At 35.7% G+C, this 24,837-nt stretch overlaps 2 protein-coding genes and 1 long non-coding RNA gene across 3 annotated transcripts; 1 reads left to right on the top strand and 2 right to left on the bottom strand.

Moving 5' to 3' along the window:
- Nucleotides 1–2,024: 2,024 nt before the first annotated feature.
- On the top strand, nt 2,025–3,485 carry LOC130731720 (uncharacterized). Its single transcript, XM_057583968.1, has 2 exons — nt 2,025–3,061; nt 3,198–3,485. The coding sequence occupies exons 1-2, from the start codon at nt 2,776–2,778 to the stop codon at nt 3,296–3,298; spliced, it is 387 nt and encodes a 128-aa protein (XP_057439951.1). The 5' UTR covers nt 2,025–2,775; the 3' UTR covers nt 3,299–3,485.
- A 1,839-nt stretch (nt 3,486–5,324) lies between these two features.
- On the bottom strand, nt 5,325–6,523 carry LOC130731719 (uncharacterized). The gene is made up of 3 exons (XR_009016796.1): nt 6,407–6,523; nt 5,958–5,997; nt 5,325–5,591 (listed from the first exon to the last, which is right to left on the bottom strand). It is a non-coding gene; the product is annotated as an uncharacterized LOC130731719 (long non-coding RNA).
- Nucleotides 6,524–20,378: 13,855 nt separating this feature from the next.
- On the bottom strand, nt 20,379–23,921 carry LOC130734195 (serine/threonine-protein kinase SAPK2-like). Its single transcript, XM_057586544.1, has 9 exons — nt 23,548–23,921; nt 23,363–23,437; nt 22,267–22,368; nt 22,013–22,066; nt 21,842–21,934; nt 21,666–21,758; nt 21,434–21,538; nt 21,214–21,312; nt 20,379–20,918 (listed from the first exon to the last, which is right to left on the bottom strand). The coding sequence occupies exons 1-9, from the start codon at nt 23,665–23,667 to the stop codon at nt 20,643–20,645; spliced, it is 1,017 nt and encodes a 338-aa protein (XP_057442527.1). The 5' UTR covers nt 23,668–23,921; the 3' UTR covers nt 20,379–20,642.
- Nucleotides 23,922–24,837: the final 916 nt, after the last annotated feature.

Below are 24,837 nucleotides of genomic sequence, written 5' to 3'. Positions count from 1 at the left end.
TTTTATTTTACCCATCCCTGGACTTTGAGCGAAATTTGAAAACCGTCCTTTTTTATTTATTTTTTTAAATTAAAATTCTCTAATTTCTAAGAATTAAATCTACCTAATTTGAAAATTCCCTAATTTCTAAGAATTAAAATTCCCTAATTTGAAATCTGAACTTTGAGCAAAATCTGAAAATTCCCTAGTTTCTAAGAATTAAAATTCCAAATTTTTTCTAACAACAAGAAGAAGAAGATGTTGTTGTTGGTGGAGGAAATGAGATGAAGGTGAAGATGAAGAAAGAAGAAGAAAAGAGATATCTGAAGGAGAGAGAACTTGGGAATTGTGGTTAAATTGAGAATTCAGGCTTAGATTAAAGGGTATTAGATTTAATTCTTAGAAATTAGGGAATTTTAATTTAAAACAAAAAAGGGACGGTTTTCAGATTTCGCTCAAAGTTCAGGGATGGGTAAAAATAAAAAAAAGGGCTTTTGCCGGAGCTAAGGCGGCCGGAGGGATGGGTCAAATTTGTTTTCAATAGTTCAGGGTCGGTTTTCAGATAATTTTCCGGCGAGGGACGGTTTTCAGATTTCGCTCAAAGTTCAGGGACGGTTATATATTTTAACCCTAAAAATAAAGAAAAGACTCAAAAAGACTAGAATACCTCCGGGTCATCATAACTGATTATCATTGAGCGATTTCATGATAACTGTACACGAAGACCGATGAAGAATAGGGCGATGACACATGTCCCTTGTCCCTTCAACGACCACCTCATGAAGGGATACAACATTGTGGATTTTTCGGACCAGCAAAAGATCAGATAAATCAGGGTTTTAAAAATTGGCTCAGTCATCAACTCAATTGGGGTACTGGATCAATGGGTCACTGATCGGACCGATTTTATAAAAAAAATATTTATAAAGTTATGAATATATCTTATACAGTAAATTTAATTTAATTAACTTTCTATTCTTACTTACTTGAGCGTTGGAGTACCTTTGCTGGTATCCAACGCTCATATCCGACCATCGTGCACGAAGGAAGCGACGGAGAAGAAGCAGAAGAAAAAAGACAATGGCAGGTTTAGATTCTAGGTCAAAATACATAAGAGAAATGAGTAGTAATAGGATGAAAAAGAAAGTGACTGTTAATATCCAATTTTTTTTTTCACATGTAAAAGTTGTTATATCTTAGCTTCCTTTTGTTGTGCTTACCGGTATCCTCCACGGGAGGCAATCTTGTTCATAAACATCTACATCATTGTGAGACTAACTCTCCCGGTATGAATTTTTTTCACTCACAAGACACGAACACTAGACATTGTAATATCACACCTTCCTTTGTTGTTATGGGATAAAAATTTCAAAATATACTAGTAAAGTAATTTTTTACTTGTGACAAAATTCTTACAAGTATAGTGTGTTGCTTTTGTTGATTGATTCTGTAAGGGACAATGTTCCTTTCGCAGCAAAACAGTGTCTGCTTTGTTGATTGATTCGGAAGGATACAAATGTTTTCTCTTGGCCAATGATACTGTTTTCTTTTTGGACAAGGTCAATGATGTTTTTAATAGGTCAATGATACAGTTTTTTTTTTTTTGATAAGCAGGTCAATGATACAGTGATGAGGTGATTCGCGTAGTTGGGACTCTTCATTGTTTGGGCTTGGCCCGTTTTTTTTTACCAAAAAAATATGCATGTTATTTGGGAAGCTATGTTTAGCGTACCATTTACCCAAAAAAAAAAAACAAGAGGATGTATCAAAAGAGAGCAGTTATATCTATGAATTCAATTGATATGCATTGTCAGCGTAAACTTTCTCTACACGGAACATTCAATTGATTTCTGCCACATCAACAATTAATTATTTAATTAAAATAAAATAAAAGAGAAATATAACTACTAATCCTACATTGCATACCATGATTGGATTTCAGTGTAAATAATTTTCACAATTAACCTCTATATCTATTGTGAGAAATAAGAGGATGTATGAAATGAGAGGAGTTATATCTAGGGAAAAACTTAGATTCAGTACCAACCAGTTGGTACTGTTTTCCAATACAAAGATGGCATCTGTCCCATTAATATTTTTTTCATTTTTAATTGCTTTTCCTGTAACAAGTCACGGTAATGCAACTGGTTTCTGCGTTTTTGAATTCCAATCAAAGATACTTCAGTTGTCAAATCTCACTTTGGATCCAATTCATATTGTCAATTCTTTGGCTGAAATGTTAATGCTCTCTCTCCAATCAATACTTTCTTCATGCTTTTGCTGCTACAGAGTACGTTTCCTCCTCTTCATCTTGCAAGTTCAACATTGGCTTTCCATTCTTCATGGCTCCATGCCTCACCAACACTCAGTCGTCCGCACCGCTTCAATTGATAACAAAGATGGAGAAAAGGGGCCAGCAAGAACAAGAGCCGCCGGAGATCGTGAATCCCTTATTTCGTACGACCCACCAAGCAAGAGAAGACAATGACTTGTTACAGGGAAAGAAGTGAAGAATGAAAAAAATAATTAATGGGACAGGTGTCGTTTTTTTATTGGAAAACAGTAACAACTGTATGAATGGTACTGTATCTTAGTTTTTCCCTTATATCTATTGTGACGAACAAGAGGAAGTTATTTTCTTACCAAAAAAATATGGATGTTATTTGGCCATTGGATAAATAATCACAACACCTATGAAGGTTCTTATAAATTCTAGTTTAAAGCCCAAATAGAAGGCTCAATACAGCAACAATACATATAATTCTTCTTCTTCTTCCCCAAATCAATCAATCAAAGATGATGACGCAGCCGCTGCGGCGTTTGTTCCTGAAATCAGCCTCTTCTCCTTTGATTTACATGGCCCGCGCCACCATGTCCTCTTCCGCCGGCGTCCCCCATACGATTCACCGAGTCCACACTGAGAAGCCCCAAAACGAGGACCCTATGGCTTACTACATCCGAACCCTCTCCACGGTCCTTGGCAGTGAGGAGGCTGCCAAGAAGGCTTTCGTGGTAGCTTATGGTGATGGAGACGGCTTCACTGCTGTTAACCTTACTCCAGACCAGGCTCATCAAATTTCAAGTAAATTTCTCTTTGCTTTTTTCGTTATCATCATTTTGATTAATGCATATTCATCAGTTTATTTCTGATTCTCTTTTGTCTACATATGTGTGTTTTCTGATATTTAACAGTTGCTGCATTTTGTTTTAATCTGCAGACCAACCAGGTGTTTATAGTGTAAGAGAGAACAATAGGACCTATAATCTCCGCAGCTGCTGCGGTACAGAGAATCTTGAAATGCAGTTGATCAATCTTTGATTAGCCGTGTATAAACTAGTGTATTGTTATGTATGGATTCCAAACTATCTGTGTCGCAGCCTACTAGTGTAGTGTTCTCTATGCATTCCAAACTATCTATGTCGCAGCCTACTAGGGCTGTGCTATGTATGGATTCCGAACTATCTATGTCGCAGCCTGCGCTTATATGTCAATAATAACATAGGATGGAGAATTAAAACTAGATCTTTCTTTAATTTTAAGTTTACAGTTATGGAGTCATCCTTAATATGTTACTAATAGAAAATGTTAGAAATGTCAATTTAAAATGTAAACTAACATCAACAGAATTTACAAAAGGTAGTCCAAATGTCATCAAATATTTTAATTTAATTTCAAGTGAAAATCCATTGCTTCATAAACTGAGAACTCCAATTTAATTGCCCAAATGAATGGAATCAGTGATTCTGCTCCAGCCTATTCCTCTTCTATAATACTGAGACTGAGTAATCGGGTAATAAAATATACATATAATTACCATGAGACATGCAAAATTTTCAAGGTATATTTTCAACTATACTAGTTAGCAAACAGTAAAAATTTTACAAGTTCATAAATATTTATAACGCAAATAATCAGGAGCGCAGAAAAAATCTTGGAAAGACATTAAAGTGAAATAAAATGATATAGTGATTAAAATACAACTTCATATGAAATTATACCACATACACTACACCAAAAAGCGCTATTTTGCGGCGGTTGGAATTGTATATAGCGGCGGTTTAAACCGCCGCAAAAACAATCTCCCGTCGGTTGTCCAACCGTCACAGTTTTTAGCGCCGCGAGTCACCTTAACGTCGTTTTTTAGCAACCGCCGGAATAACCGCCGCTAAATTTTTAGCGGCGGTTTAAACCGCCGCTAAGGATCAACTAAAACATAACATCGGTTGCAACCGACGTGAGTTAATAAAGCATTTTATCTCATACTTTTTTGGCGGTTTAAACCGCTGCAACTTGTTCTGCATTTATGGCGTCGGTTTAAACCGCCGCGATAACCTCATCATTTTTTTTTTTGGAATTTCTACTTTCGACTTTTATTTAATAAAAGCATAATGACTTTTATCTAGTGCCCTAGCATATTTCCTAGACATATGATATATATTTATCAATCCCAAATACATAATAACATTTTCACAAAGGCTTGGACACAAGTAACCAAAGTTTTCACTTTCAAGAAACCAAAGGTGTCTTAGATGTGATCTAAGCAATAGAAAAAATGGCAATCAAGTTTCCAAAATTTCTTATTCTAACTGTGCAAACCATGTGTGCATGTGAATATTGAAAGGGAGAAAAAGGAATAAAGAGAAAAAGAAATGTTTTTTTATATAAGAAGTGGCAGTTGGTGGGTTCAGACTATGATTGATCAAGTGCACCATTTTCCCCTATTTCCTTCTGTTTGCGATTCCTTATTAATTATCCTTTCTTATTAACTGGTCCTTAATTTCATCTATTACTAGCTTCTTCATCTAAAAGGACATATATACATTATCCAATTGTATACTATCAATTTTGACTCTCACGTAATAACAAATAGTTGGTGCAAATATTACATGTTTGATTCTAAATTATAAATCAATAGAAGTTCATTTTGACACCACAATTGATAGCTTTTTAAATTATAAATCAAATTTCTTTTAGATTTTTAAAAATAGAAGGCATTTTAAAATATGACTACTTTTTAAGAATATACAATAGAGTGTAAAGACAAGCTACTCATTTTATTATATTACTTTTAAGAATTTTTGATAAATTCATACCATGATCACAATATTCATAACCAAAACCTGTAACCTGCAATAGAACAATTGCAAGAGGAACATCTTATATTACAAATAAGGAAAGCAAAGATAAAAAATACCAAATAAAAAAAAGCAACATGTAGTTGGACAATATTCTCCACTGGTAGGATCATCTTATATTACAAATAAGGAAGCTCTAATCCCAAATCCACATGTTTACTTCATAGTTATTTTTGAGCATTAATGAGTTACTCAAATAAAACTAACTAAGATTCGATGCATTCAATTGGCATGCTCACACGCACTAAATTCAACAATCCACAGCAAACCTACAAGTGATCATGAAAGATAACTGGAAAGGATCACATCATAACAAATATATCAAGCAACATGGTCTCATCCATTGCCCTTGAAGACTACAATTAAACATGAAGCAGAATCTATACACAGACCAAAGTTCACTCAGAGTTTGTGTTTTATTCCCCATGTTTATTTCCTACAAGTGATCTTGACAGCAACTCAGCTCCTCCAGGTTTCTACAAACATAAATAGAAGAATGTGTTAAACTGTGCTAGAATGAATTGGACAGAAATTCTATATTCTATGTTTCTCAAAACTTGGATGAGAATCCAGATGAACTATACAGAAGCAGCTACTGGTGTGGTTAACATTACTATGCCTATGTTTGATTCAGTGTTTCAAATAATTAGAATAGCGTATTTTTACTAAAATCTATTAACAGTTACTTCTTCAGCAGAATGTCATTCTAATCTAAATAGATTCAAAAGCTCTAAGGACAACTGAATAGCAATGATCACAGATCTGATCATTGTTCGTCAGAGAAAATAGCAAGTCAATAGAATAAGCATTATTAATTGCCACGACAAAGAGCTATGTTATACCTTTTCTTTACTTTGATTGGTGATGACTAGGAGATTGTTGCTGCAAAAAATATAAAAGAGCAGTTTATTACTCCCTCCGGTCCTATTTATAAGCAACAAAAAAAAAATTCACATAGTTTAAGAAATGTAGTTAAACTAGATAAAATGCATTAAATTTGTCTTAAATCAAAATGAACTACCAAAATTACCCTTTGTTATTAGTGTTGGAAAGTGGGAAAGAGAGAGAATAATTAATGAGACACATTTTACAAGTTAGAATTAATAAGGGCATCATTGGAAAAAATTAATTAATATAGCTCAAACTTTCATTTGGTTCTTATAAAAAAGACCAAGGTTTTTCTTCTCTTTCATGCTTATAAATAGGACCGGAGGGAGTAATATTGTAAACACATCAAAGAAAAGTATGAAAGGCATTTATCATAATACATGTATTGACAAGTATAGCTTACAATGTTATCTAGCCCATTGGCTAGATCCGGTGGAATGGAAATTGAAGCATTCGAAAGAACATGAGCAAGTAACATCTCTATTTTGCTCAATTTTTCATCCCTTGCTTTGGATAAAAGTCTTTCTTGTTTGAGTTCATTTTCTAATTGAGTAATACGGTTATGGTCAATTGGATTACTAGAAGAACCATTGAATCGCTGGTATTTAGATCCAAAAAATTGTGAAGGGCAAGCTCCAAAGCTGACACCTCGGACACGACCATAACGTTCTGCTCCCTTTACTTGTCCAAGAGAGTCATCAATTGCGACTTCTACAGGAGCAGTTCCCTGACTCTCAATTTCAGCAATCTTCTCCTACACAATGTATTAGCAAAAACATCCATTATTATTTATCATGACATGAACCAGTTAAAGACTCATAAACTCAGACGCTACTTCTAAGACAAATCCTAATAACATGTTCAAATTAAATCAGTTTCTCTTTTCTCATAATCAAATCAGAAATTCAGATGTCAAGTAAACAAGTGCAGATGTTTCAACATAATCACTTACATTTGAAGCTAAACTTCAACATAAACATAAGGAGAGAGATAAATACTTACACAAACTTGTCGAGCCTCTTCATTAATGTAGCTCCCATCCCTTCTCTTATGAGTTTCTATATATAAGGTGCCCCTACTCACTGGTTTCCCAGTTTGACTCATCTATTAGAGAGAATCACAATTTTAAATGTTAAGTACACAAAATAGGGATAAAATGTCTAACTTCATTTAACATATAATTTCAAAATACTTACAATCTCTTCACTTCTTCTCTTTAGTTTCTTAGAGCCACCGGTATGGTTAATCGTAAGCTTTGCTCTATTTGCTGCATTTTGTTTGCTTTTTTTCTACACACAAGCACCAAATAAAGTAAGTTTCATTGTGATTGTCAAACCATTTAAAATTTAAATAAAATAATACCATAGTGTCCTCTTCCAATCGATAATCTATAAAGGCAGCCCACTCTGTTGGTGGAATTGACAATGGAGGATTTCTGATATTTTCTTCACGACTTAAAAAAACAGTAACATATTGTAAGCATGAAGTTGGAACTTTGTTGATTACAAAAACCTAAACACAAAAAGCTCAATCAAATTCCACAAGTACTCCAGGCCTGAATAATTGATCTTCGATGTTATCATCTGACCAATGCATGTCACTTTGTTGATGATATGGCTCACTCTCATAAGTTGTTTCTATCGGACCCTCACCCATGTCAAACAAGTCTCTTGGTTTTAGATGTACTGGGGTATACCATCCTTCATCCATCTTATCCTCCACATAATACACTAGCTGACCTTCAGAAGCTTGAATGTATGGCTCATCATCTTCCCGATCACCCGTATGGATTAAATGAGAAAAGCTTATAGAAGTGAACCCCAATACATCCTTTTTCATCAATCTAAAATTTGTAGTGTTAGCCCACTGACATTTAAACAAAGTCACCATAAATTGACCATGGTAGCTTAATTCAATAATGTCAACCAGTTTCCCATAATAAGGCACTAAACCTTCTGTTGGCCTATTGTCACTTGTACTTGCATAGCTCTTTGTTCCAGAGCTACAAAACACACCACTATTCTGAGTTTTCATCCCTTGCTCACGTTGTAAGGTTCGGAATTTATATCCATTAACATTATATGCAGTAAACCTTCTGGCTTGTTGAAGCGGGCCTTGTGCGAGGGCACAAATATCATCAGAGTGTGCAATAGAACTATCATTCATAATCTATCAAAAAGAAAAACTTGGTTTCAGTAATAATAAGTAATAGAATGTAAACTTGGTAAATATAAACTTAACATAATTAAAACATAAAAGAAAGCTAAACACCCATTTGGAACAGAGCAGGAGCTTTGATGGATCTCCCCAAGACACCCAATACAATTTATTTATTATTTTGAAATTTAAGAAACATTAGCAGTAAACTATTAATAAACTAAGAGCAGTCCCAAAGAGTTAATATGGCTGTCATGAACAAGACAACAATCCCACAAGCTAATATCAAGCTTTTAACGTTGATCTTCGGTACCAAATCAAGACACTAATATCAAACCAATTATTAACCTCATAATTATACTTAAATCACTTTCTACAGCCTCTAATATGTTTCACTTGGTTACATGAAAACAGCAATACCAAATCTCATGTTCTCTACACAGTTAAAATTCATATCCCTTGCTGGTATGTATTTTTCTTGTTGCAGCCATCCAGCATTCATATTTCCCCAAAATTGAACATTTTCTTCAAAGGGAAAAGATTTAAGAATATGATACAATTGCCAAAGATCAGAACCATCTAACAGAATAACAGAAATGAAACCTGATGACACTTCACCCGCGAGAAGATAACTAGGACTTTAAATAGAACACAATGTGCAATGAGGAATTCAAATCCAAAACGGATTCTATATGAATTCAGAGGGCGAATTGGAATCAAAGTTTCACTAAAATTCATATCCCTTGTGACTTTAAAGATCAAGAGAAACATGCACAACAATACATTAGACAAGCAACAGTCACAAACAGTATCAATCAACAAATAGGAAGAAAGAGAGATGGTAATACCGATTGCAGAGGAACTTTAGATTGAATCAACTTCAGATTCCATCACTTCTTCAGATTCTACAAAAATTAACAAAAATCAGACTACACACAACCCTAGATTTTCAGATTTGAAATCAAAGTGAAGAGATCAATGATTTTCAGATTTGAAATCAAAGTAAAGAGTTATCTCAGATTTGCAATCGAAGAAAACAAAGATGATTGAATAAAACTCGCCTTGCCAAAGAGCGGAGAACAGCGACGGTGGGGAACGATGGCGGAGATCGAATAGATCGGAGGTGGCGGAGAACAATGGTGCCGAGGGAGAGGGACGATTGCCAAAGAGCGGAGAACGGCGACGGCGGAGAACGGTGGCGAAGAACGGTGTCGGAGCACGGTGGTGGAGAACGGTGGTGGAGGACAGTGAGAGAGAATGAACAGAGAGAGAATGAATGAGTGAAGAGTGAGGTTGAGGAGTGAGGTGCGATTTGGATCTGAAATAATAGGTTTAGTTTTTTTAGTTTTTTTTTTAACTATAAATAATTTTCTGGCGGTTTCAACCGCCAGTAAGTTAAAACAACCGACTCCATTTCCCATCGGTTGCCCAACCGCCTCCAAGTAAAACATTTAAACCGCCGCTATTCAACCGCCGCTAAATCCCGTGTTTTCTAGTAGTGATACCTCCCACGACACAGACATTTGATTGACTGTACGTGCTTTGTTGAGATAAGCTTTGATTGCAACTCCAACCAATTAGACTTGGCACCAGAGAATGATGGTATCATTTCTTCTTCCAAAGAGTGCCACAGATCTTCTCTAGTGTTAGCCTGAAAATTTAGTTACAAGTGAGCAGTGACAGTAGCCTATCAAAGGAAACATGATATTCATATCAATGCTTTCAACATTGACCCCGTTGTTACTGTTACTGTTGTTTATGGAAATTGTAGTCATTCAAAGAAAGTAAATGTCATGCTTTTTGATAAAACCATAATATACTATTGCCAAACTAAGTCTAACTTACTGTCCTATATGGAAATGAACATGATCATTGATGTAACTCCAAGTAGTTCCTCTGCAAACAGCAAGAGCACTTCTGTATGTTCGAATTGCATGTTTGATCTGAACATGGCAACGGTAATGGCAGATAATTAGTAAGAAAAAGCAAATGAATCGTCAATATTGGAAGCGCGTAGAAATCTGCATGTTGTTGGCACCCCATGCCTGATCACTCTTTTTATACTGCTCACCGGAAAGCACTAGATAAAATCCATATTTGCGTAACATGGAGGGTTTTGATACCAAGTAGCAGTACGATGCTTGTTCAAGCATCACAGCAGAATGTAGGATATCCTAAGACAAGGAATTGGTCAACAAAGAACATAATATTCCCAAATTACTAGGGTTTATTTTATTTTAAAAAAAGTACTACCTCACCACAAATACGAAAATAAACAGTAGCTGCCTCCTTATATAGATCTCGTGCCTTCAACATTTCTATCCACCACAGGCCACATCTTGTAGCATTTTGCTGACCCAAGTTTCTGGACATATTAAGCTTATTAACCAAAAACAGAATATGAAAGAAATATAGCAAAAGCAGAGCATCTTCTTGAAAAGCATCTTAATTATTCATTATCGTGATCTAAAATAAACCATACATACTAAATATGTGCTGAAAGCATTTTCCATGCAATACTCGGCTTCTTTTCTTGATTGATCCAACATGAAGGACGCAAGTCCCATCATTTCCTGAAAAATAAAGGAAAACCAACAGTGATTAGTGATGCATCTTCAGAACATTCTAATCAGAAAGTGTGTAAATTTGGCCTTTGAAAAAAATATTAGTAAAGCACTACAACACTGGGAAAAAACTGTCCAAAGTCCACATAAAAGGGTTTCTTCTTAAAATCATTTAACTTTACTAATAAAAAAGTAACAGAATAAAACTACGGAGAAGAAGCAAAAGAAAAAGACAATGGCAGGTTTAGATTATAGGTCTAAATAGATAAGAGAAATGAGTAGTAATAGGATGAAAAAGAAAGTGATTGTTAATATCTAATTTCTTTTTTCTATTTTCACATGTAAAAGTTATTATATCATAGCTTCCTTTTATTGTGGTTACAGGTATCCTCCACGAGAGGTAATCTTGTTCAGGCATTCTTTGATGTGCATGAACAAGAAGGAAGCCACCCGGGAGGAGTTCATCTAGAGATGACGGGTCAGAACGTGACTGATCGAGTGCATTGGTGGGTCAAGAACACACTGCGACCCAAGGCTCAATGCTTCTCAATCTCTTGAGCTTGCTTTCATCATCGCTGAACGGCTAAGAAAGACTAGGATCAAGACACAGCAACCTCTTGCCCCTTTAGGACTGTGAAAAGGGCTTTGAAATGAACCCCAACAAAATACCTTTGTTTTTTTTTTGCTCTATATTTATCGATGGCTGCTACTTTGTTGTTGTTACACATGGATGTGGACTTGGTCCTCGGTTACTTAGTTAGCTATGGTGTGCTCTGTGTTTGTATGTGTATACTGCCTTGTAATGCTTTGAGCTTGGAAGGACATGACATGAGTCATTAATAATAGGCTTAAATGCACTTTTGGACCCTCATGTTTTAACTTTTTGCGATTGTCAACCCTTATTTTTTTTTTTTCTACGAATGGGAACCTTATTCTTTCAAAACGCTGCACCGTTTACCCTTCCGTCCAAATCCGTCAAAAACTTGACGGAACACGCTGATATGGCCTTCCACGTGGATAAAAGGGGGATTTAAAAAAAATGGCTTAAATGCACTTTTGGACTCTCAAGTTTACATTTTTTGCGATTGTTGACCCTGATCTTATTTTTAGCTTGAATGGAGACCCTAATTTTTCAAAACGTTGCACCGTTTACCCTTCCGTCGGAAGGCCAGGTAAGTGGGTTCCGTCAAGTTTTTGACGGATTTGGACAGAAGGGTAAACGGTGCAACATTTTGAAAGATTAGGGTCTTCATTCGTAGAAAAATAAGACCAGGGTCAACAATCGCAAAAAATATAAACTTGGGGGTCAAAAAGTGCATTTAAGCCAAAAAGAAAAGAGAGGTAAAAAGAAATAACTAAAGAATGAAATGGAAGAAGTGAGGTGTAAATATATTAAAATTCTCTAATCCTTACAAAATTATTGTTTATGCAAGATAAAGCATAACACTTGCATGCATTTAAGCGAAATTACAACATGGAGAAAAGTTTCATAGAAGGAAGACTTTTATTCATATAGAAAAGCTGAATATCAAAACATAACTAGAACTAGGATCTACATTTCCCAACAAACAAAAGGAACTAGTCAAGTATGGCTAAACAGGACATAATCTGAAGTAAAAGAAGTAAAAACCTGGAACAAAAACACTAGAGAGCCTCTCACAAGCTCTAAGAAACAATGCTCCAAGACTAAGTTGAGAAAATATGAGATTCAAACTCAAATGACAAAGTTCTGAAATTATAGCAAAACTAAAACAGGTCCAACGCTCATGCCCTAGCTTTCTTAGCGCATAAGCCTTGGAAAAAGCAAGAAAATCACGAGACGAGAAAATTTCCAGAGAGCATCTACATCCATCATACTCACTAAAATATTTACACTTCATTTTTTACAATTCCCCATAATGTCACATCATCTATACCACTTTACTAACTTTTTACTTTAACCCAACAACTCTTAAAAGTTTCTATAGTGAATCACACCATCAACATCACATTTATATATTTTATTATTTATCTCCATTTTAATTAATTATATTTGCAACTTAAATTTTAAATAATAAAAAATGAAATAATTGATAAAAAAGGAAATATTGAATAATCGAATTTATAATAATTCTGAATTTTAGAAAATTAAAATATTATAAAATTTTAGTGAGTATGGAATGTAAAAAAAAAAGAAGCTCAAATATCCTATTTATAGTTTAAAATGTTTGGAAATGGTGGAATATAATTTTTTTAGTTACCGTTACAAGTTTTATTATTGTTTTTACCGTTAAACTCTTGTTATCATGCAATATTAATTTTTTACCGTTGAATATATATATATATATATATAATTATATTAATTGTAAATGCTTGTAAATTTGTAATAAATACAAGATCACTTTTTAAGTCTAGTGTAGAGTATCTACTTTCACATACTCATCTTTGTCATGTTGAAATTGAATATGTACTCCAATGGTAATAGATACTCATATGAGTATGTATTTAACATTAGATACTACCATTGGAGATGCTTTGAAGCTCTAGGTCCTTGGCATCTTTTTCACTTCTTTTTATTTCAGTTTCAACATTTGCTCTTCGTGCATTAATTTCATCATTACTTATCAAAAACCAATTAAACCTGCGGCAAAACTCCTACAAACTCATCAAAGCAAATGACATGAGTTGCAAATATAATCCCCCCACCCCCAAATAAAACATTAAAACCCCTTCGTACTCATCAAAGCTCAAAAGTAATATTTTTTCTCATTAAGGGTCAATCTTTCATAGTTCAACAACTTTAGAATTCTCACAAATTCTTAATCATAATATCTCTAAATCCTGACCTAATTAAAACAAACAAAAAATGACATTTAAATAAGATAAAAACTAATCTAATGTTGCAATTTTCAAAATGCCACAAAAATGACTTAAGAAGACTAAAAACTCTACAAATGACTCATAATGAATAAGAATAAAGAAAAGAAAAGACTCAAAAATACTAGAATACCTTCGGGTCATCATAGCCCATCATCATTGAGTGATTTCATGATAATTGTGCACGACGACCGATGGAGAATAAGGCAATGTGACACATGTCCCACGTCCCTTCAACGACCATCTCATTAAGAGATACAACATTATGAATTTTTCGTACCAGCAAAAGATAAGATAAATCAGGGTTTTAAAACTCAGCTCAATCATTAACTCAAATGGGGTACTGGATCAATGGGTGATTGATCGGACCGATTTTATAAATATAATATCTATAAAGTTATAAATATATCTTATATAGTACATTTAGGGTCCGTTTGGTGGTCAAGACAGGATAAGATATGACAGTATAGTAATCATATCATGTTGTTTTCTGTTGTTTGTGGCGCCAACAGGATAAGATAACACTATCCTGTCTCCTATCTTATCCTGTCCGTCATGTGTAAAAGGTTATCCTCAGGGGAGAGCAAGTATAGAACAGGATAGGATACCAATTATATATTTTCTTTCAGTATCCTAACTCCAAATTAATTTATTTTAATATTATATAATTTATAATTTATAATAATATTAATTAATAAATATAAAAATATTAATTTAACTAAAATAAAAAATTATTATTCATAAATAGTAAAATAGACCACTCACTTACAAATATTAACTTATTAATAGTAATAGACTAATTTAATATTTTCATCTCCTATTATTAAAAATTATTTATCAACTTATATAACAATTTAAATATAAATTATTTTTGAAATAATAATATTTTTAATTTAGTTAATTTTTATTGCTTATCACGTGTCACAACTAAGTGAAACCAATTAGTTACAAATATTTATTTTTTAATAGTAATAGACTAATTTTCTATTTTCATATCTTATTATTTAAAATTATTTATCTACTTATATAATAATTTAAAATTTAAAATATAGGCTAACAATAAAATAAGCTTAATTAATAAAATTTAAATTAATTTTAGTTATTTTAAAATATAGACTCATTCATGAAAATGTAATAAAAAAAATTAATAGAATGATCAATTTTTAAATGTATTTTTTATTCAAATATAAATTTGATACGTTTTCCTTATCATATCTGTCCTTATCATGTGGACCTCAAACACATGATATGATAATAGTCTATCATGCTCTTATCCTATCTTGTTTGTCAAACAACCACTTATCTCAAAAGCTTAAGTTGTTGGGCAAGAGCTACTTTAATGGTTTTATATTATATTCTAACACGTCCCCTCACGCAAGAGCCACTTGGGCTTGAAGCGTGGATAAATGCGAACTCTAGACCTCTCGGTCATAGAGACTCTGATATCATGTCAAACAACCACTTATTGCAAAAGCTTAAGCTGTTGGGTAAGAGTCACTTTAAGGGTTTTATATTATATTCTAACATTGTTTCTATCATGTTCACATATCATATCATATCATATCCTGTCCTGACCACCAAACGGGCCCTTAATTTAAATAACTTTTGTTTTCAAAGAATATACATATAAATATAGATACAATGATATTGGTAAAATGCAAGGTGACTTATTTGAGTTTTCTAATACCCTCACTTTTTCTATTCTTACTAACTTCAGCATTGGAGTACCTTTACAAGTATATAACACTCATATCCAACCATCTTAGACGAAGGAAGTTTCAAAAATAAATAAATAAATCTTAGACGAAGGAAAGGACGAAGAATCACAAGAAAAAGGAAGGCAATGGCAGGTGTAGATTCTATGTCTAAATAGATAAGAGAAAGTGAGTAGTAATATGATGAAAAAGAAAGTGAGCGTTGATATATAAAAAAAATCTTTTTTACATGTAAATGTTGCTATATCATAGCTTCCTTTTTTTGTGCTTACAGGCAATGTTCTGAAAACCGGACCGGTCATTAAACCGATCAAGCTAATGGTTTAATGTTTAAAGGTTCAACCGGGGTTGAATTGGGGTCGAACCGGTAATAATTAAATGACATTTTCTTAAGACTTTATATAACATTAAATAATATTTAATAATAGTTATGATATCTATAAATTAAAAAAATATGTGTATGATCTGAAAGTTATGATTCACTTTAAATTTAACTATTTGATAGCAATGCTTTTAAAAAAAGGATAACAATGATTTATCTTTAAAAAAATTAATTGAAGCCAGATTTTAAAAAATATAATGAAAGCAAAACAATTTGGTTTTGTCCAAGCAGACTCATTGTTTTGCTTTTTCCGTCAAATGGCACCCTTTTTAAGGAAAGTAGCTTTGTTATAAAGCCCAACAAACAAGCCCATATTAAAACCTAAAAATTGATGCACTCATATATGGTAGAGTAGGAACTTGTGCAGCCACCAACCTTTTTCTTTCTTGTGTGCCTCTTCATCGTTTTCTCTTTGTAACAGAGGAAGGAATCAAAGAAAAAATGTGAAAGTTGCAATCATCTTCACATACAAGAGAGAGGATGTATTCCATTTTTCTCTTATTTTCTACTCCAAGTCTCCAATACACTTTTATTTCACCTTTAATACTGACTTTCTGTGCGCCTCATCTCCAGAAAGAAAAACCTTTTTGGACAGAAACAATGCTATTTGAAACGGTTTTGTGAACCAGACTGAACCGGGTTACCGGTTTTGACTGACCGGTTCACCGGTTTTTGTTCGGTTCACCGGTTTTCAGCCGGTTTCCAATTGCTCCGGTTTAATGGTCGTTCCGGACCGGTCGTGGCTCCGGTTCCCGGTTGAACCGGCCGGTCCGGTTTTCAGAACATTGCTTACAGGTATCCTCCACGGGAGGTAATCTTGTTTAGTAACATTCACATTATTGTTGAACTAACTCTCCTAGCATGAATTTTTTCCACTCACAAAACACGAACACGAGTGCTTGCAATATCACACATTCCTTTGTTGTTATGTGAAGGAAGTTTTCAAAATATACTAGTAAAATAATTTTTGACTTGTGACAAAATTCTTTTTTTTTGGTGCATCGGAAAATTAACAAGACAACAAAAAGCTAAGGGATTGCTAGAGAGTCAGTCAACAAGATGACTTCTAGCTCCGGGAAGGGGATATCAACAGTAGAAACCCCCAGCGATTGCGAAGATGAAGCATGCTTCGCGAGACAATCAGTTGCTTTATTCTTATCTTGGCTAATCCAGGCAAGTCTCGTTCGCCAACCTCTGGTTAAGAGGTCACAAAGCTCCTGCAGCAGCAGCCCATGGACGTGGAAGCTGCGGCTACTGGAATTCGACAGTAGCCTCACCAGTTCAGCGCAGTCAACTTCACATAAAACATTCCTGAGGCCTGAGTTCCATGCCATGATCAACCCCTCGCGAAGAGCTGAAGCTTCGGCCAGGAAAGGGTCTCCACCCACACCGGTCCAAAGGAAGCCGCGAATCCACTTCCCCGCACTATCTCTGATTAAACCTCCCCCACCCATAATGTTTTCGAATTCACATAAGCTCCCATCAGTGTTTAGTTTCATATAGCCCTCCGGAGGAGCTCGCCATCTGGTACACATCAGAGTTGAACAATCCAACATCGTTGCCGACTGGTACGCGCACAGGAAAGCATCATGGTCATGGCAAATTTTCTTCCACGCCACTTGCAGAGACCACTTGTTCTGATCTAGCACCATATTATTACGCCATTTCCAAATTCCCCAAACACCCGCTAAGAAACGAGGTGCGATACTCCCACGACTCTGAGTTTTGATCCAGGCTTGCAAGTCTGTGGTCCAAAAATGCTGCCAACGCCATGCTCCAAGCCGCTCCCACATCTCGCGAGAATGGGGACAATCTCTCAAACAAAGGAGACCATCCTCTTGCAACGCCGAGCAACGCGAACAAGCTTCAGAGGAGGCGAGGTTGCATCTAAACCGGTTGGCATATACGGGGAGAGCCTTGTGCAAAGTGAGCCAAAGAAACATTCGCACCTTCTCCGGTACCTGTAACTTCCACACCCAGCTCCAAGACGAATTCGGGACAACATTTTGGCGCTGCTTTCTTAGCCAAGAGTAGCCATCACGAACGGAATACATCCCCTAGTCAGTGTTGTTCCATGTCCAATTGTCTACGCTGTTTTGTGCTAACCGAGGCTGAATATAGGAAAATTTATTACAAATCTCTTCCGGGAGCACAGTTGCCAAGTGCTCAAGATGCCAGTTGTTGTTGTTGATCACGTCTTTGAGCTTCAAGTTAGTGTCTGAAATGTGTACGAAAGGTACATGCTCTGCTAGAGGACCGCACCCCGTCCAATTACTATACCAGATGGAAGAGTCGCCACTACCCAACCGAAATTTGAAGCCATCACAGATCTGGTCCCTCGCTTTTAAGATACCTTGCCAAATCGGAGATGCACCAGGCCGGCTTACAGCGTTAAGAATTGTTGAGTGATGTAAGTACTTATGGGAGAGAACGTTAACCCAAAGCTTATCCGATCCAATCAGAAGATGCCACACTGCTTTTCCCAACAGTGTTGAGTTGAAGTCACCCATATCCTTAATTCCCAGGCCTCCATCATCTTTGGCACGACTCACAGTTTCCCAGTTAACAAGGTGCCATCCCCGCTGCCCATTATGCTTGGACCAGATGAATCCTCTCATGATTTGGTTGACCTTGTTGGTGATACTCCTAGGAAGCCAGAATGCTTGCATCGTATAAGTTGGCACCGCCGCAATAACAGACTTGGTCAAGCAAACCCTACCAGCCAAGTTAAGTAGGTTTGTTTTCCAAGACGCCAACTTCCGCTGAATGTTCTCAATCAAGTAATTGAACCTGCCCCTGGAAACCCTACCACGAGCCAGTGGGAAGCCGAGGTATCTACCAAGGTCATTAACAAAAGGAATAAGAGCAATGTTATTAATCTCCTCGCGGACATGATGGCGAACACCTTTGGATGTGATAGCTTTAGATTTCCCCATATTGATCCTCAAACCCGAGCTCTCACAAAAGTTTTTGAGCACCTCAGCCACCACATGAACCTGGGAGGAATTAGCCTGGCAAAACAACAACACACCGTCAGCAAAAAAGAGATGAGAGATCGGGGGGCCTCTACAAGCAACACGGATGGGCCTCCAATTTCCACGCTCAACTAAGTGGTGAATTTTCACTGAAAGTCTCTCAATGCAAAGCACAAACAAATAGGGAGACAATGGGTCCCCTTGCCGGAGGCCCCTCCCAGGAGAGAAGGCCGGCAGGCGCGAACCATTACAAAGGATGGAGAGCTTAGAACCACTCACACAACCCATAATCAGTTCAATAAGCCTTTCTGGAAAACCAAACAAAGTTAGAGTTTCCCTAAGGAAACGCCAAGAGACACTATCATAGGCCTTTTCCAAGTCAATTTTGAAGGCTAAACTCCCCGCTGCAGCTGTGGAAGAGCCCATATGATGAACAATTTCTTGAGCCAAGAACGCATTGTCCATGGTCCCTCTCCCTGGAAGAAAACTACTCTGCATTGGGCCAATCAGTGAGTTCAAATACGGTCTAATGCGATTGACCATTACCTTGGTTATAACTTTGTAGGTTACGTTGCAAAGGCTTATGGGGCGAAACTCCTTGACAATAGTTGGACTCTCCACCTTTGGAATCAATACAATCAGAGTTTCCAACAAGGTAACGTCAACTATACCTGTCTCAAAAGCATTGCTAACAACTTTCCATAAATCATCTCCAACCACATCCCAAAACTTCTTGAAGAAAAATGGTTGGGAACCATCCGGTCCTGGAGCACTAAAAGATCTCATAGCCATGAGAGCCACCCGCACCTCTTCCTTCGAGACTGGCAGATCCAAATCCATCTTGGCTGCACCCGAGAGCATGGGAAACGACTCATGAGGGAAATCGGTCAGACCAGCAGTCGTATCTTCAGCAAATAACGACTGGAAGTAGGTTTGAATTTCATGGATAAGCCCATCATTGTCTGTGCACCAAGTTCCATCATCTAACTTAAGCTTGTGGATCCTATTGTGACAAAATTCTAACAAGTAGTGTGTACAAACAATCGAATATTGTTGCTTTTGTTGATTGATTTTGTAAGGGACAAATGTTCCTTTCGCAGCAAAACAGTGTCTGCTTTGTTGATTGATTCCGAAGGATACAAATATTGCTACCTGTCAGTTTTTGAAAGTCCTTTAGAAACAAGTACCCTTATCTGGGTTTAAGTTCCTCAGAATTAGATTCAAAGTCAATTGTCCCATTAAGAACCCATTCCCACAAGGGCCACAAGAAACCTCATGGTTAAACTATAAAAGAATAATTAGAACAGTTAATTTGTGTTTAAGTTTTTCAATAAAATGAACCAGTAATTGATCATATGAAGAGAACAGCTTCAAGGCTACAGAAGCACCCTATGAATATGATGCTCCATTCTCACTGTACAATATGAAGTCCACTATATCAGTGAACTTTTCTGATTCCCCATAATATCACAGTTTCCAACTTTCCATAGAGGCAAAAGTGAAACTTATCAACACTTGCTTTACTTAACATTCTCCATTTTGAAAAACTTCATATGACATTGCATCTCTAGCAAAATGGTAATTCCATCTTAAGTTACAAAATTTGATCATATCCACTTGTGTAAACGCGTGATAGGAGGAGGGGGACAAAAAGAATAGCAGGAATTTAAGCCCCCAAAATTTGTCAAACTAACATATAACAAAACATACAAGTGGAGCACTGATCTTAATAAAAAAGGGCAGCCTGGTGCATTAAAGCTCCCATTATGCATGAGGTCCGGGGGAAGGGTCTGATTACTTTGTCTATTGTATGCAGCCTTACCCTGTTTTTTACACAAGAGGTTGTTTCTAGGACTTGAACCCGTAACCTCAATCACAAGGCAACAACTTTTTACTGTAGCACCAAGGCTTAAGGAATTTCAGCCCCCACCTAGAAAAAGCTATTTACATTTTCACAGCAAATAATAGCTTAGTTTGTTCATGTATACACTTAAAGAGGAGGGCACACAAAATCACTAGTTTCTATATCTTCAAGATCTGCATCAGCATCCAAGTCATCTAGGTCCATGCTGCCTCCAGTAAGAAGGCCACCAGCCCTGGGGATATTAAGAGGTTTTCTTGCCTCTTGTATAATGGACAGGGCTTCCTCAACACTTTGTGATGGATTATTTACATCACTGCTTTGCCAGCTTCCACCTTCCATTAATTCTATAGGTAAGTTCCTCATAAACCATGGATGGTTTCTAATTTCTGGCATTGTTATTCTCTGCAAAATGCATCAATTTCTCAATGAGATTGAAAAGGAAGCTACATGCATTTGAATGGAAGATTTTAAGTAACATGCCAAAGATAGGAATAGATAATCATTGCTTGCATTGGGCCCAGAACCCACAAACCGCACATTGTTGAAGCCAACATAGGGGACAAAAGCACTCAAACATACATTGTTATGAGAAAATATATATATGAAGAGAAACTCAGCATTAAATCTTGTAGCTAGAACCTAGTAGGAGTTTGTATATGATGAAAATAACAATATATTTTAGACATCAAACCCGTACCTTTTCAGGACTCGCCACAAATATTTGTGATAGAAGATGTTTACATTCCATGGAGACTCGTACATAATCCGGAACTGAGTATTGAACACTAAGTATCCTCTGTAACAAACGAAAAATGGTCCAATTGAAACACCATATCAGAGAAGTTTAACTAAACAGTCACTCGTATTTCTAGACTTCATTTTGCTTAGAGGTTCAATAAGTTTGCAGTTATACTCACACCAATGGTTTTCTTAAAGTTTCTCGGGTCCTCTGGGTCTTCAAAAGGATAAGCCCCAATTAACATCACGTATAAGGTGACTCCACAAGACCAAACATCTGCAATCTATACAAATCAAGGAAAGTATTCGGTTAGAAAAGAAAGAGATACAGAAAATATTTCCTTTCTTTACACAGTAAAAACTTAAAAAATCAAGACCAAGAATAAGCTATGAGGAATAATAAGATTTAACCTTTCCATCATATTCTTTCCTCGTTAGGACCTCAGGTGCAATGTAAGCTGGAGTTCCTACGGTAGACTTTGGTTGTGAATGCAATAGAGATGACTAAAAGACAACGTAAAAACAAATTAACACCACTTGACGAAGATGGCGTCATCTAGAGCTGTAGTACTAGTTAACATGGCTACCTTTGAGTAACCGAAGTCGCAAATTTTGACTCGTGGCGCACTGCTCCCATCTAAGAGTGCATTTTCAAGCTTCAGATCTCTATGACAGATTTGCTGCATCAACTTTCCTTTAACAATGAAATCTATTCATAGGTACAAGATTCACGATAAAGGTTTGGTTTAGTTTCTTACCATTGAATGACAGTAACTTACTCCTGATATCAGTTGCTGAAAGAAAAATCTTGCCTGATGCAAAATAACAAGAATTAAGTACCAATGTTTCTGAATGAAGTAATGAATATTCAAGCTTCACAGAAAAAGTTTACCAAATATGTACACCTTTCCGGTTTGCTCAAATGGACACCTCTCCACAGACACAATATGTAACCAATGCCATACAGAAATTACATAAACTATTCTAATAGTATCTCCATTTCCTACGTTACCTCATCTTCACTGAATCTACCCGCATTGCATATCCTCTCAAAGAGTTCTCCTCCAGCAGCATACTCCATTATTATGGCTAGATGTGTTGGTGTCAGCAAGACCTGCAAGTAGAGTCATCAAAGCTCACACAAAGGATCTATTCTTTATTTACCCGTATAAACTAATTGGAATATTATTCCAACATAATTATGTTGGCATTGATAAAAAAATACATGGTTCAATATGAAATTCATTCATAGGGAAGAACATACACCAATACTTTTACCAACCACAACAAAATTGAACACTGGAAAGGGAGAAAACAGAAAATAGGGATACTTTCTATGACTATAGACATGTGGCAAGTCACTTATTAACATGTCATTTTAAGCTATTTTTATTTTAAAAAAAACAAATACTAGAATATTGTGTGCAATTTTCAGTACTAATGACAGGGTTGAACGGGAGATAAGCTTCAGTTACCCCAATTCTGGTTCTCACTTCCAAAATGTTCTGCTTTTATCAAAATTCATCATTCTTTTTCATTGTGTTAGAAATTCTGAATTGATTTGTCTTTGCTTTTAAAAATGGAAATAAGGAATTTGCTTCCTAGTCTGAAAGAGTTTTGATCTTTTTCCTCTTCGATCTTATTTCCATTGATTTCTCTTTTTATCTCTTTTTTTTTCCTATCACATCATCTATCATATCTTTCATTTCTCTCTCTTCTCTTTCTATCTCTCAGCTAGTGTAAGTGTATTACATTACTGAGTCGGGAACACAGCGAGTGTGTTAGTACTTTCTACCGCCACGGACATTCTACACCTCACATTTTACATGCACATCAGCACATGTATTTATTTTGGAGATATTCACGTTATCATATATTAATACAAATTAAGTTTTGCATAGGAAAAAAAAATCCAAACCATAGATGTTAAATTAAACAAAGAGGCTAGATGAGTATGTATATAAGCAGCAAAATAACAAGGATCTATGAAGACAAAAAACGAATATCAATTTTTGCTAAATTTTATAATGTTAACAAAAATAGATAGGTCAATTTCATGGTAAAATAGAACAACACCCTTTAATCACTAGAATCATGACTTTACTAACCTCTTTGAATCTAACGATATTGGGATGCTTCAATGATCTATGGTTCATGATTTCCCTCTGGACATGCTCATCAATCTGCAGTACATATATTTCCACAAAAACAAAAAACAATCAATACCCACATGAAGAATTAGCATGAAAGCTCAAAAAAGGAAAATACTTCAAACTAGCTTGAAGAACCAAACCTTGTGGCCTCTCTCAATGAACTTGACAGCAAAAAGCTCTTTGGTGAAGATATCTCTAACTAGCTTGGCCACAGCAAAATTCCCAGACCCAATATCCTTGAGAATCTCGTAGCGATCCATGTACTTGTTATAATTACTAATTACTAATACAGTGTTTGTTTGATCACGGGAAAATTCTACAAAGCTGTGAACTGTGGTTTTGACATAAATAAAGAATGAAGAATGAAAAAGTGGAGCTGAGAATTGATATCTGTATTATTCGTTTTTGGGACAAAGAGGTAGGTTGAAATGCTCTCAAAAGTCTCAAAACTTCAACAAGACGCAAGCCAGTGTTTAACTCGGGTGAATGGCGTTGGTTTTGCTTTGAATAAAGCTGAAAAACACACATATGAAAACAGAGACTTTGGAGTTTTGACGCGTGTTTTATTTACTGACATGATGAGGACAGAAAAAATACAGTGAGACAAGGTGCCACACCAGTGGCTAAAAAATATTTTTTTATTTGTCACTAGAGTAATAAATAATAATAGGTAGAGGTACACATTTTGGTCGACATGAGATGTCTTTGTCGTTGTTTTTAAACCTAGAAAATATTCTGTGGGGGTTAAAAATGGATGAATGTTCTCTTGATATTTCTCCACCTTCTACTTTTAGTAATAGATAAGAATTGAAGAGAGATAAATGAGTGATATGATAAGTGATGGGATAGAAATAGGTTAGAGATAGAGAGAAAAAAAATGTGAATATAATAAAAATAGAGATGTGAAAATATAAAAGCTCTTAAAAACCTCCATAAAGCCCTGATGTCTAAAACATGTTTGTAAAAAGCAGATGTCTACCAATTATTTTAGATTAAAAAAAAATGGGGCACCTAATGTGCATTACATGTAAACTAGACTAAGACCCGCGCATTGCGCGGGCGATACAATTGAGGTAATTGCATGAGAGACATTTATGATTACAAATTCTATCATCTTCTAAGTTTTTCAATGAAAGAAGATCAATCACGACAGTTAAAAAACATTTGTTTAGATCAATAAAATGTCAATTTCACTTTGGATATCTATCAAGGTACTAATTAAGAAATGCTTTGTTTTCTTCCAAAAATCTTACATTTGAAGTGTTATTGTGCTATGTGCTCTACCATCCACTCCTTTCTTTGTTAGAATGAAAGAGCTCGTACAATGAAATCAATAAAAGAAAAATGAGGTACTTATAAAGAAGTCATTCATGGCTATTCATGGTTGAAACTAAGCCAATTGCATCTTCATTGTGTTTGCGTTGAAAAAA

Source organism: Lotus japonicus, chromosome 1 (assembly GCF_012489685.1).
Source record: "Lotus japonicus ecotype B-129 chromosome 1, LjGifu_v1.2".
Classification (NCBI taxonomy): domain Eukaryota; kingdom Viridiplantae; phylum Streptophyta; class Magnoliopsida; order Fabales; family Fabaceae; genus Lotus; species Lotus japonicus.
Note: the sequence above shows the minus strand (reverse complement) of the source record. Positions and strands in the feature narration are given on the sequence as shown.

Bases quoted from the DNA above. Each gene is read 5' to 3' on its own strand.
- LOC130731720 (XM_057583968.1), top strand. From the start codon at position 2,776: ATGATGACGCAGCCGCTGCGGCGTTTGTTCCTGAAATCAGCCTCTTCT. The intron at 3,062-3,197 runs GTAAATTTCTCT...TTTAATCTGCAG, and splicing joins CCAGGCTCATCAAATTTCAA to ACCAACCAGGTGTTTATAGT.
- LOC130734195 (XM_057586544.1), bottom strand. From the start codon at position 23,667: ATGGATCGCTACGAGATTCTCAAGGATATTGGGTCTGGGAATTTTGCT. The intron at 21,313-21,433 runs GTGAGTATAACT...CGTTTGTTACAG, and splicing joins ACTTTAAGAAAACCATTGGT to AGGATACTTAGTGTTCAATA. The intron at 20,919-21,213 runs GTACGGGTTTGA...TGCATTTTGCAG, and splicing joins TTGTGGCGAGTCCTGAAAAG to AGAATAACAATGCCAGAAAT.